General features: G+C 42.4%; 1 protein-coding gene and 1 long non-coding RNA gene across 2 annotated transcripts; both read right to left on the reverse strand.

Annotated features, from left to right (window-relative positions):
* Positions 1–1,190: 1,190 nt before the first annotated feature.
* LOC122133220 lies at positions 1,191–1,650 on the reverse strand. The gene is made up of 3 exons (XR_006152637.1): positions 1,582–1,650; positions 1,382–1,465; positions 1,191–1,293 (listed from the first exon to the last, which is right to left on the reverse strand). It is a non-coding gene; the product is annotated as an uncharacterized LOC122133220 (long non-coding RNA).
* A 5,457-nt stretch (positions 1,651–7,107) lies between these two features.
* LOC116222070 (arabinogalactan protein 1-like) lies at positions 7,108–8,935 on the reverse strand. The gene is made up of 3 exons (XM_031574799.1): positions 8,657–8,935; positions 7,968–8,565; positions 7,108–7,865 (listed from the first exon to the last, which is right to left on the reverse strand). Exons 2-3 carry the CDS (start codon positions 8,512–8,514, stop codon positions 7,801–7,803), a joined length of 612 nt encoding a protein of 203 aa, XP_031430659.1. The 5' UTR covers positions 8,515–8,565; positions 8,657–8,935; the 3' UTR covers positions 7,108–7,800.
* Positions 8,936–12,293: the final 3,358 nt, after the last annotated feature.

The raw sequence follows: 12,293 nt of genomic DNA on the forward strand, positions 1-12,293 counted from the left end.
CCCTCCTATTCCTCCCTGCTCCTCTGGCTTCTTCATTTGCCCTTTGTTCTCATCCTGATGTTGAAGATGGCCACTCTCATTATTTGTTATAGTTTTTTTTGCTCCCTTTGTTCCTTTCCCTCTCTTGCCTCTCCTGACCTTGCGTTTGACTGGGGCTGAGGAGGCACTCTCCTCACCTGCACAGTTTAAAGGAAATGAATGGTTTCAAGGGAGTAATGTTTTGTGGTTTGACTAAAATTGCTTCTCTGCAATTAAGATTACTACGTACCCTTCACTGGCTCCTTGTCCTTCATCTCCTCTGTAATAACTCCAAGTCTCTGGAGCTCAGCTTGAGCCAAAGGCAGACCTATAAGAAAATGAGTATGTATAAAGACTCGTATGTGAACTTTAGTCTTCATTTATATATATCATATAGATAATTTGTTAATAAAGTGTTTTCCTTCTTAGAAATCATGTCACCTGCTCATTAAAATATAATGATGTTGAGCCTTTTTCTCAGTGATATCTAGATGTGATTTCATACACAATAAGTTTGAACTCAAATCAAACTCACTTGCTAAGCAAAGTAGTGAGGGCTCCAGCGTTATACTTACAGACAGAGTCCACCTCAAGGATAGAAGCGCTGGGCTCCACCTCAAGGAGAACAGCACTGGACTCGGCCTCAAGGAGAACAGCACTGCGCTCAGCCTCAAGGAGAACAGCACTGGGATCAGCCTCAAGAACAGCACTGGGATCAGCCTCATGTAGAACGGCACTGCGCTCAGCCTCAAGGAGAACAGCACTGGGAACAGCCTCAAGGAGAACAGCACTGCGCTCAGCCTCAAGGAGAACAGCACTGCGCTCAGCCTCAAGGAGAACAGCACTGGGATCAGCCCCAAGGAGAACCGCACTGGGATCAGCCTCAAATTGGTCTTTGTTCTCCTCTTTTACTGTTTCCAGGTCTCTGATCAGATCTAATGCACACAAGGAAGGTGAGTCATTAAAAGCAACAGTGGAAAGCTTTGTTTGAATTTAGCTGTTGAGATATGTTTTGCCCTAATACTTACTCAGATCAGTGTCCACCTGATCCAGAGTATGATTGGGCTTTATTTGGACTGTCCCATTACCATCCAGCTCTGCTGACAGATATGAAGTCAAATGTGTGCAGGGTGGTTGATTCAAATCATCATGAATAACTTATGTAAATGCTGTTCTGTTATTTAGCCTTAAACTTACCAAGAGCAGAGTCTACGTTGTCCAAAAGATCATTAAGTACAGCCCCCACCTCAGATGTCACAGCCTCATCTTTTTCTCCTTATTAGATATTGATGGGCAAGATACATCAGCACCAAATCTTGAAGATTAACCCAATTTTAACATAGCTGTTAGGTCTTATACTCACTCATACTTGTGTCCACATCATCAAGAATGTTGCTGAGAACAGCCTTTATTTCAACCATCGTTTTCTCTTTTTCTTCTTTCAGCTCTGTTATCAGATCCAAAGGAATATCATGTGAGTTACTTAATCAGCACAAGCACTGGAAGTGTAGTTAAGCTTCGATTTATGTTCTTATTCTTTGATTTCTCATTACTGAAACTCACTCAGCGCTGAGTCTACGTCATCCAGAAAGCCATTTAGCATGGACACGGCTTCAACTCTCCACTCTTTTCTTTCCTGCTCTGATTTCAAACACACAAAAGTAAAGAAGTTCAGTAACATCAGTGCTGGACAGCATATCAAAATGTTGGGAAGTCCACTCTCTCCTCAAACTTACTTGAAGCAGATTCAACCCTATCCAGAATGCTGTCAAGGACGGCCACTACTTCACCATCCCTGTCTACTTCCTGCTCTGCTGTCAGATCTGGAATAGGAAATATACAATCTACTTCATTTGAACAATGCGAGAAATATTTTTGAAATATGTAGTTCTGCCCTTAAACCTACTTAAAGCTGCATCCACCCCATCTAGAATATCGTTCAGTATGGTAACGACTTCAGTGGTTTGGTCCTTATTTTCACGGTCCTTGGTAGGCAGATCTAGAAAGACAGGTAATTGAATTACAATTGAAAGAAAATTCAAGTTTAAAATAAATGGGCGAGGGGCACTATAGTTCAAAACCTAAATATGCACTGACTCAGTAAGTAATTATCCTCTCTCACACCAGTGTCCACCCCATCCAAACATCATTAACTGCAGCCACCATTTCAACAGACACAACGCAGCGGTTCATTAGAATATGCACCAAACAACTTGATCAAAAACAGGAGTATGCACTCTGCTAATTAAACTCACTAATAGCCGAGTCAACCTTGTCCAAAATGTCGTCAGGAACAGCCACCACCTCCTGATTCATCTCCTTTTCAGTTTGTTTCGTCATACTAGCAGTTTTAGCTAGTCCTAGAGCAGGTCATTTTTACAGAAATTAACTTTTCACTTATTTGCTTGGATATGTATTTGAGTGGATCTGTGGTATGTCCTTGTACTCACTCAGAATGGATACAGCCTCATTCAGAATTTCATTGACCTCATCCATGTCAGTTATGTCATCCAGTATTTTGATGACCAGGGCAACTTTCTCCATTCTCTCCTTCTCCCTCAGTGGTCCATTTTCTGTGGAGTCTCCATCCTGCTGCTGTCCAGTGCTCTCCATATCAGCTGCTTGTTGTCTGTCCTCAGATTCGTCTTGTCCCACCTCTGTCCCTAGTTCCACTCTCTCCTGTCTCTCCTGTAGTACCACAGGAGCCTGATCTGCTTCGCTCTCCTCCCCTTTATTCTCTTGTCTCTGCAGCTCCACTCTCTTCAGTTCCCTCAGGAGAACCTTTCTCAGCTTCCTCTTTAGTTTCTTGTCATTCTTTCGGGTCTTTTTGTCCTGGTCTTCATTAACCTGAATGCCCAAAGCCCTGAGTTCTGTCCTCAAGTCCTCTAATTTGTACTTTTTTAGTGTCTCCTTAAGCTCCTTGGTAGTTTTCCTCACTCCCTTCACCACCACACCTTCCTCCTGCTGCTCTGCTGAGCAGCAGTTCAAAAAGCAGAAAAATCCCATCAATTCACCTGGAAACTTTCCAACAACTATCCAACAAGTCAACTATCCTCACACTGTAAATAAAGTCTGCAGTCTCTCAGGAGAGTGAAATGGAATTTAGAGTCAGAGTTATGTTCTATGACATCATGATACTGCTTGGTCACCTTTATGACATAATCAGAAGTTTGATGCCTGGTTACAGTAAGCAGGTGAATTCTAAAGTAAATGGAATGTTGTCAATTTACTGGGCAATCATATTTATACTTTTCAGTTATGGTTTTAATCACACATTTAGCAGGCATTTTTATCCACGGTGCCTGATTTCTGGAATTCTGATAGATTTCATTAGTTTTAATTATTTAGAGAATCTTATGATGTTTGCACAGTAACACCTAGCTGACATCAGTAAAGCCACTGTAGACTAGGCAGATCAGTGTTTGCTTTCTTTATTCTCTCAGAATAAAACCATTCTCCCTTTTCTTAAAATATGTTCACCCTGAGTCCGGTGTGATCGTGGGTGAAACCACTGGCGGAACTTCAGTTTTATACATGAGACGGCCAGGCTTCTTCAGGTGGTCCATAGACCATGACAGAAAATTACTGTGTAATCCAAACCTACCATTTAAGGTGCATGAATGAATCCTATGATTGATGATTAGAGGTAGAAGTGCTAATTTACTCTAGTTCTTCAGCGTGGCATATAGTGTCTGTAGGAGCTATTTGGGTTCATGTTTTAATCTTGTTTGGGACACTAGATGGCGCTCCACCTTAATTGGGCTCACACAATTAAGGTGGGAAAGTTCATGCAGGGTTCAGGTGTTGCTTGACGGAGGGAGAGCACACATAGCTTTTTGACCGCTTCATTGTGTCACCAAAGGTCTGTAAATTGTATGAATTAGGATGCATGTTTGGATGTATGGACACCTTTATTTGATTGGATTTTATTGTGAGGAATATAATATCATTACCAAGAAGTTGAACGTAAAGTTGGAACGTTATTTACATCCTGAGAGTAAGCGCATCAATCAAGTGCTAAGGCAGCAATCACTCTGGGCTTTAAGTGTAGACTTAGTCCATATAGTGTCCTCTAGGGTTACTTTACTTAACATACTATGAATAGCCAGTCTCTATAACTTGGAATTAATTTCTCTCTCCCTCTCTCACACACACACACTGTACTGTACTCACATACTGAGGAGACTACAGTCACTCTGTTTTCATGAATATATAATCTGGGTATATGTGACTGACTGCCTGGTAGATGCTATGACCTGTTGGTGGCAGACTCCTCTGGTAGACTCTGTCCACATGGACTAAACTCCTAAAGGTAGGGAGCTGCTCTGGGGTTCGGTGGTGATGCTAGGGCTGAGGTCTGTTTGCCCCTGATCTGCCTGTTTTTTCTTCTTTAAAAAGAAGTCTGATATCTCATTATGCAAACATAACGTAAAGCTAAATCTGGAGCCAAATTCTTCGATTGTGTCAGTTGTGTCACGTGACTCGTGAGCTGTGGAAATATTTTCTCCTCCTCGTCCTCAATTGAAAATAGGTGCACTTGCATGTCAAAATAAACACTTCTTTCAACAAGAGGTGAGAAGCGATGTCAATCAGCATCCAAGGTAGGAAGGATGGGAAGGAAGGGAGAAGCGGTGTTGTGGAGTCTGCATGCCTAAGGTAGGTCCTAGAGCAGTGGTCACCAAACTTTTTTGGCCAAAGATCACAAACTCTGCCTTCCTGACAGGCAAGATCTACCTATTGAGGCGTTGAGAGAAAAAGACTGTCCAGACTGTACTTACAACTTAACTTTTTATTTAGCCTAATTGTAATTGAGTGAAATGAAACACTTTGGTCCAGCTTTCAAGTTGATGTGACCAAGAACACACTAAATCACTTAATTTCAGTGCAACATAAAAAGGAAAATATTTGTTAAACGCACTCAATATGAACAAGAAAAAACACATTTGCAATGAGCAGGCTGGATATGAACTGCTTTATTTATCAACTGAAGTTACAACACAACACTGACCATCTTTGTTTTCAGATCATTTGACAGTTGTTTTGAGGCCCCCATGTTGCCACTCTTCAGAGGAGAATCAAGGAGAAGCACATCTTGCAATTGGCTACCTTAGATAGTTTTTCTAATGATTGAATGCACCTTTCTATGGAATTGAAGGCTTAACAAGCTAATCAGACTAATTATGTGTTGCAATTATTCAGTATTGAGTAGTTACAGGTATTCAAATCATGAAAATTATTAGGGTGCCTAAATATTTGCAGAGCCTATTTTTCACATTTGATTTCATTTCAAATACTGCTACACTAAATATCTTTGTCTGGAAAACACCCCAGTACTCAGTGTTAAATAGAAAATGAATAATATCCCACTGTGATCTTTTTTTGGTGAAGACAGAGTAAATCATCATGCAGCCTCAGAGGGTGCCAAAACTTTTAATACGACAGCGTGCATATTAATATTTCGAAAACCAACACGGTAATTGGAATGAAGTGGGAGTGGCCGATTAGGCTACTAACATAAGCGCAAACGTCACCTTTAACATTAATATTAATATTTAGAAACACGTTGCAGTGTTAAACGAGTCGTAGAAGTTAAAATAGACAAATATCTGTCTCGAAAACCGTTCATTTGGGTAAGCTAATACATAACGTTAATCTATAAATAGACTTAGGATATCGGTTTATTTAACAAACTGGCCGATAACCAAGATAACAACGACATCCAAGAGAGCTCGAGGATTTTATGCACGCGAGTTGAGCCTAGTTGCGACCTGTCAGAATGTTGGAAATCTCTCTACATTGCTCAGACATTCTGCAACTTTACCCAATCCGACTGAACATGTTGAACTCTTCCGACAGTACCCGACAATGACCAACAAACACCAACTGCTGGCGCACACTGACCCAACTGTTGGTGTTTGTTGGCGTTTGTTGGAGAATGTTGGCGTTTGTCAGGGCAGTGTGCAAGCTGCTTTAGAAGGGGCATTTAGTGGGAAGGCCTGAATTTGTGAGAAATCGTTGGTGATTACGTTCATATCAACTCTACGGACTTCCTCGGATTTAAATAGCTGGCGTTCATGAATCAGGCGGAGATCTTTTCTGACGTTGGTCTTCCGAAGACCGTTAGAAAACATTTCAGAAGACACTTCAGAAAATGTTCAATTTTTTTTTTTTTTTTTTTCCTGTATTTAAAAAAAATAATAATTTGGAGATCGACAGGGAAGGTCTTCGAGATCGACACGTCGATCGCGATCGACAGGTTGGCGACCTCTGTCCTAGAGACATGGAACAAATTTCTGTGTGGTATTATCGGCCATGCTGCATCCAACGGCACCAAGCTCGTCTTTGTACGACCACAGGAAGTTGTAGCAACGGTCATCCAGAAGAGTTTTTTTCTTGAATAACTGGAAGGTCCCAGGGGCGTGTGATTAGGTGTGCGGGTGTGGCCAGAGCCCTGTCACAATCGTCAAAAGTTTCAAATGTGTAGGTGGTAGTGTAAGGAAGGTCTTGGGCTGTCCTTTTAAAGTTTTCTCAAAAGTGGTCAACCTCATGGAGACGTTTGTCACACAACGGGATGCATCGGCAAGAGGCGCTAGGGGGAGACACACTCATACTCGTTAGTAGAGGAGAGTATCCCCGCCTGTCATGTCACCAATCTATTTACATCTATACAGAAGTCTAAAGAAACCTATACATCTAGAGACATACAAACATCCAGAACAATTAACATAATAACATATGCACATTTATTTACATCTATACCGAAGCCTATAGAACATATATACAATGTATTTATTTAGTCAAATATTATTTCAACATCCAGAACAATAATTAAATAAAAAATATATACATGGAAATAATTTATTCTTTTCTTCCACCTATCTTTGGCTCTCAGCCTCATAGAAAGGAGACTCCGTCCAAATCATCTCCTTGGTCATGCCCTTATTTCTGTAAAGAGAGTAAATATATTTCCCTGCCACTCCAGGGAAGCCTGTATGGATGTGTGGGCTGTCTGGTCCCCGTTTCAGGTCCATGTGGCAGAATCTGCAGATGCGGCCTGTTTGTTGTGAGTTTGGTCTTTTCCTCTTTTTATCTCTCTTATCCTCCACCCATTTCCTGGTCGCCTCCAGCTCCCTCTGGAAGAACTCTATCTGTGCAAGGGCATTTTGGGGTCTGAGAGTCCCTCATCAGCATAACTTTGATGCACCCTTTTAGAGCAATAGAAATAGCGCACAGGCCCTTGGTGGTAGAAGAAGTGGATGGAGGATCCATCAGTCTGAGACTTTTTGAGACTTGGGCTGTCCACAGGCACGACAGGTCTGTCTGTCTACTCTTCTGCTGGTGCTGTTGCGGCTGCTGCTCCAAGATGCCCTCCACAATATTCTCTATTGATTCTTGTGACAGAGGTGTGGACAGGACAGGTGCAGGTGGATTGACAGTAGCCAGCCCCATAGTGACCACAGGAACAGTAGCCGTCTCACTACCCTCTGTTAACGAGTGCCACAGATGTTGCGTCAGCAGAAGAGTTTCCTGGCTCGTGTTCAAAGAAGAAATTATGTTAAGGAGTTTTGCCAGGTGCTTCACATAGCGGGATATGTGTAGCCTGGTTGTGGGGTGCAGTAAACTGTTGGGATTGGTGGCAGACCGATGGACCATGTCTGCATAATCTTGATCCACAAGCTTCAGCATGTCCTTCTCCCCATGGTATTTCTGCATCAAGCCGTCAACAGCATTTTTCATGGGTGGCGTCCAGCGTGTGTGGTCTTACACAAAAACCTGTCCACCTTACTTAATGGGTCCAGTGTGGGCACTCCTCAGCAAGGACCGCTGGGGTAGGGCATATGAGAGTTCTGGAACACAATAAAGCAATAATAGTTCCTGAGTTAATCATGTAATAACATTATGATATAATGCAAATATGTACGCCCAAAGCGTATGTTATGTTAACTTACCCACTGCTGCAGGAGGTTCCTGGTGGTCGTCTGTTGGCATCTCCTGCTTTAGCAGTGCACCAGCAGAGAGCGGATAGCCAACGGATGGTGCTGGTCCAGGGGATGGTGTGCCAGAGAGCGGTGTCCAGCTGGAGGATGGTGCTGGTCCAGGGGATGGTGTGCCAGAGAGTGGCGTCCAGCTGGAGGGGGGTGTCACTCCTGGGGCTTGGGCTGGACCGGGTGCCTGCACACGGGACGGAGGCATAAGAGCAGCAGGTTCATCTCTCTTTTGTGTTCTGTGTTTGCCCCAATCCAGAGGGACTGGACGGCATCCTGGTTCTTGGTACTCCAGTCCAAACCCCTCTCCGGTGTCTGTGTCAGAGAGGTGGAGTGCAGGGTACTTGTCTTGCCCAGTCACTCTCTTGGAGGCAGAGTTCAACTCCACTATTAAACCTGGATCAAGCAAAGCAGGGAGTATGACGCCTGGCTGCTTGAGGTCCACCAGCCGTTGGTAGTTCCATCGTGCCCCCCCGGTCATGCCCTGGGCCTGGAACAATTCAGTGGCCATCTGCTCTCTGCTGGTGCACTGCTAAACTTTTCACACCTGGTTAGGCTGGAGCTATGGGAAAGTAAATAAACCAGTCATTATTTTTATGTCACTAAAATTAACACAACATTTGATTACATAAACAGGATAACAGTGTTTTTACCATCAACTGATGATGCCTGCAGTTGAGCAGTTGTATCATAGGAGTAGACTCCTTCTGCAGAGTGATGTCGTCCTTAATCTGCCTGGCTTCTTCAGACGGCTCTTGGAGGAGAAATCCGAGTGGTCCCTTGCAGAACACAACACTAATTTTCCCTGGTAAGAACACCACTCTGTGAATCTTGACCTACCATAAAGTAAAAGTATATGTTTTAGGTTTATTTTAAGATGATGCTTTAAGAAGATACTCATGAAACAAAAACCTATATTGTAGGTATTTCTCACATCACATTAGACTCAAAAAGAATCAGCCTGTTAAAAATGTTACAGATGTACACCTTCTGTGATCTCTGAACTTCAGTCAAATAGTTCAAAAGGTCAAGACGACAATAGTTTGTCACACTTCAGATGCTTATACATTCTGTGAGCCTGGGAAGAAGTGTGTGTGTGTGTGTGTGTGTGTGTCTGTCTGTCCAGGCGCGCACATGTGTGTGTGTGTGTGTGTGTGTGATAGGTGAAAATTCACCCTAGTTACCTCAGGACTCCGGAGCTGCATATAAGTATATTTATTAGACAAACAACAATTGCAATTGGGCTCACTCACAAACCAAGGATGAAAGTGAAGCCATGATAAACACATCGCACAAGGTTTATATAGACAGAAGTTTAGCGTTCAGCGAGATAACCACGTGGTGGATTTCTGAGGCAAGGATGGAAGTTTTGCAAGGTCGGAAGAAGCACAGTTCGAACCTTCTTATCACTTCTGGTCTAAACATGCTCTTGTACATGTGCAGACTAAGTGGCACCTAATATTCTAAGTTACACACACGCAGAAACACAGAAAAGCCATGTTCCTGCTTACATAAGTACATGATTCATATAAGGAAATTAATAATACAAGGCACTTGATTATTATATTCTTAAGTCATTAACAGTGTTTGGAAATTATCTCCATCAGTCCCTCCTTTTATCCGTTTCAATGGATAATTCAAAATCACAATCAAAATCACAAATCATCTTTCTTAATTCGTCAATTATCAATTTCAATGGATAACTTCAAAATCATCACTCTGAGCTTCATCACATGGATTTTCGGAACAGAGATCATTACTGAGCATCACTCCATATCATCATAAGTCAATCATTTAAAATGTCATCATATTTCTCATCACACATTTGTATACTTTGCATTTGTAGGCCAACATAGTGAGCGTCGACTGTGTGTGTGTCATTAGCTCGCCTAGGCTTCAGATAACATTCAAACAAGGCCTCTTTGCTGTCCTTGAAGGCCTTCTGCAGAACACATTGGCTGTTGAATATTACTGGGCAGGAAAATGTAAACAGTCTCTTTGTGGAAAGTGTGTTTGGGCAGTCTAGTTCCCCCATCACGGATGATCTTTGGCTAGGCCCCATCGCGGACATTTGACCAAGATCCGTGCCTGTTGTGATCAATATGTTAACAGTACCAAAATGTAGAGTAGTGCAGTTAATATCAAAAGTTCCACACATTATTTCATTTTTCCCTTGTAACTCCCCATGACCACAGAAATAGGACCACCCCGCCTTCCCAGTATACACTAGGCTCTTTTACCCCACTGGACAGTGTTGTTTTCTTCACCAGGTTTGAGACGAAAAATTGCCTAACGCAAAGAATCCCCTTTGTAGCTGGACTTCTGTCACAGTGGCCCGGCCTTGGAAAACTGTAGAGGAAGACAGCTCCTATCCTCTGTCTCTTTCTAAGGAAGGCTTACTCGTTTACAATGTGTTAGATGTTGACAGTAGCACTTTGTATGGTCTGTCCCACTTGGGCGAGTGGCAGTGTTTTCTTTTGAGGCTGTTGATTAGGACCCAATCTCCTGACCCAACCTTGGTTTCAGCCTCACAGATTCTATCCCCACTTATTGAGGCATGTTTTCACCATGGCTCAATATTGCAGCATAACTTTTAGTATTGTGAGATCTAATTCTTCAAAGTGCTTTACATAAAAACCATAAAAGCAAGCAGCAAAAGCAATACATGGAGTAAAAAAAATGATCCAACATCGTATCAGAACCTGATGTTCCGATAGGCTTCTTGGATAACTAAAATCATGATAAAAGGAATAAAAGTAATAAAACCCTTCTGCCTGGTCTTAAGCTCAGTCGGAACCATAGTGCTGCTTCGTAGATTCCGCCTTACCCTGTTAAATATTTTCCCTAGCTATGTTTCCCCGCCCAGAGGCCACCCTTCCTTCTATACCCTTCCTTCAGAGGCCTTCTCGTCTTCTTCCACCGAACGCGCTTCGGGAGAGACACTAGCTCTCCTTTACAGGCTTAAGGAAGGTGACTGTGCCCAGGGGACTAGAACATTCGTTAGGGAAATATCTCTGAGAATAACATGTGATATATTGAAGCCACAATATGGTTTCCGACAGTGCCATGGTACCCTTAAAACAGTTTTACAGAGAAATAGTAAAAATAGTGCAAGTTAAAATTAATAAAATGCTTTGGTAAAAAGCATAAAGTTAGTCTCAACCCCAAGAAAAACTATACTAGCGTGTACGCACAACAAACAAACAATATACTCACAAACAGCTCGGAGTCCAACCCCTATAGTCTAATTCAATTCCTTCACTCTCGGCTCTCCTCGCTGGCAGGCCCTGGCCTCCTTCCAATTCAAGTTTGAGGTCTTTAGAAAAACAGTCTCATAGAAATATTTTCCCTAGCTATGTTTCCCCGCCCAGAGGCCACTCTTCCTTTTATACCGTTCCTTCAGAGGCCTTCTCGTCTTCTTCCACCGAACGCGCTTTGGGGCTTCGGGAGAGACACTAGCTCTCCTTTACAGACTTAAGGAAGGTGACTGCGCCCAGGGGACTAGAACATTCGTTAGGGAAATACTGTATGTGTGACTCCTCCGTATGGTTGAGGTCCTGATGATTAGCCCAGCGTGGAGAGTCGATGAGGTTGTTGGAATCCCGGACACGAGCCCCCAAATATGATACCTCAGGACTCCGGAGCTGCATATAAGTATATTTATTAGACAAACAACAATTGCAATTGGGCTCACTCACAAAACAAGGATGAAAGTGAAGCCATGATAAACACATCGCACAAGGTTTATATAGACAGAAGTTTAGCGTTCAGCGAGATAACCATGTGGTGGATTTCTGATATTCGAGGCAAGGATGGAAGTTTTGCAAGGTCGGAAGAAGCACAGTTCGAACCTTCTTATCACTTCTGGTCTAAACATGCTCTTGTACATGTGCAGACTAAGTGGCACCTAATATTCTAAGTTACACACACGCAGAAACACAGAAAAGCCATGTTCCTGCTTACATAAGTACATGATTCATATAAGGTAATTAATAATACAAGGCACTTGATTATTATATTCTTAAGTCATTAACAGTGTTTGGAAATTATCTCCATCAGTGTGTGTGTGTGTGTGAAAACATAAGGGGGAGAAGGGATAGAGGGGCAGGAAAAGTGTTACATAGATTAAAGACTGGAAAACACATTTTATTAATACTGTAGACAGACTTCAATTGAGTCTCTGAAAGTCTACTCTGGTACTACTTTAATCCTGACAAAAGTTTACTTTTTTCAGACATTATTTGTACAAAAAAATCCTTCATGGTTCAGTCTGAGATGGCTTCAATATCT

This window comes from Clupea harengus, chromosome 10, assembly GCF_900700415.2.
Source record: "Clupea harengus chromosome 10, Ch_v2.0.2, whole genome shotgun sequence".
Lineage (NCBI taxonomy): Eukaryota > Metazoa > Chordata > Actinopteri > Clupeiformes > Clupeidae > Clupea > Clupea harengus.

Bases quoted from the DNA above. Each gene is read 5' to 3' on its own strand.
- LOC116222070 (XM_031574799.1), bottom strand. From the start codon at position 8,514: ATGGCCACTGAATTGTTCCAGGCCCAGGGCATGACCGGGGGGGCACGA. The intron at 7,866-7,967 runs GTAAGTTAACAT...ATTGTGTTCCAG, and splicing joins GGAACCTCCTGCAGCAGTGG to AACTCTCATATGCCCTACCC.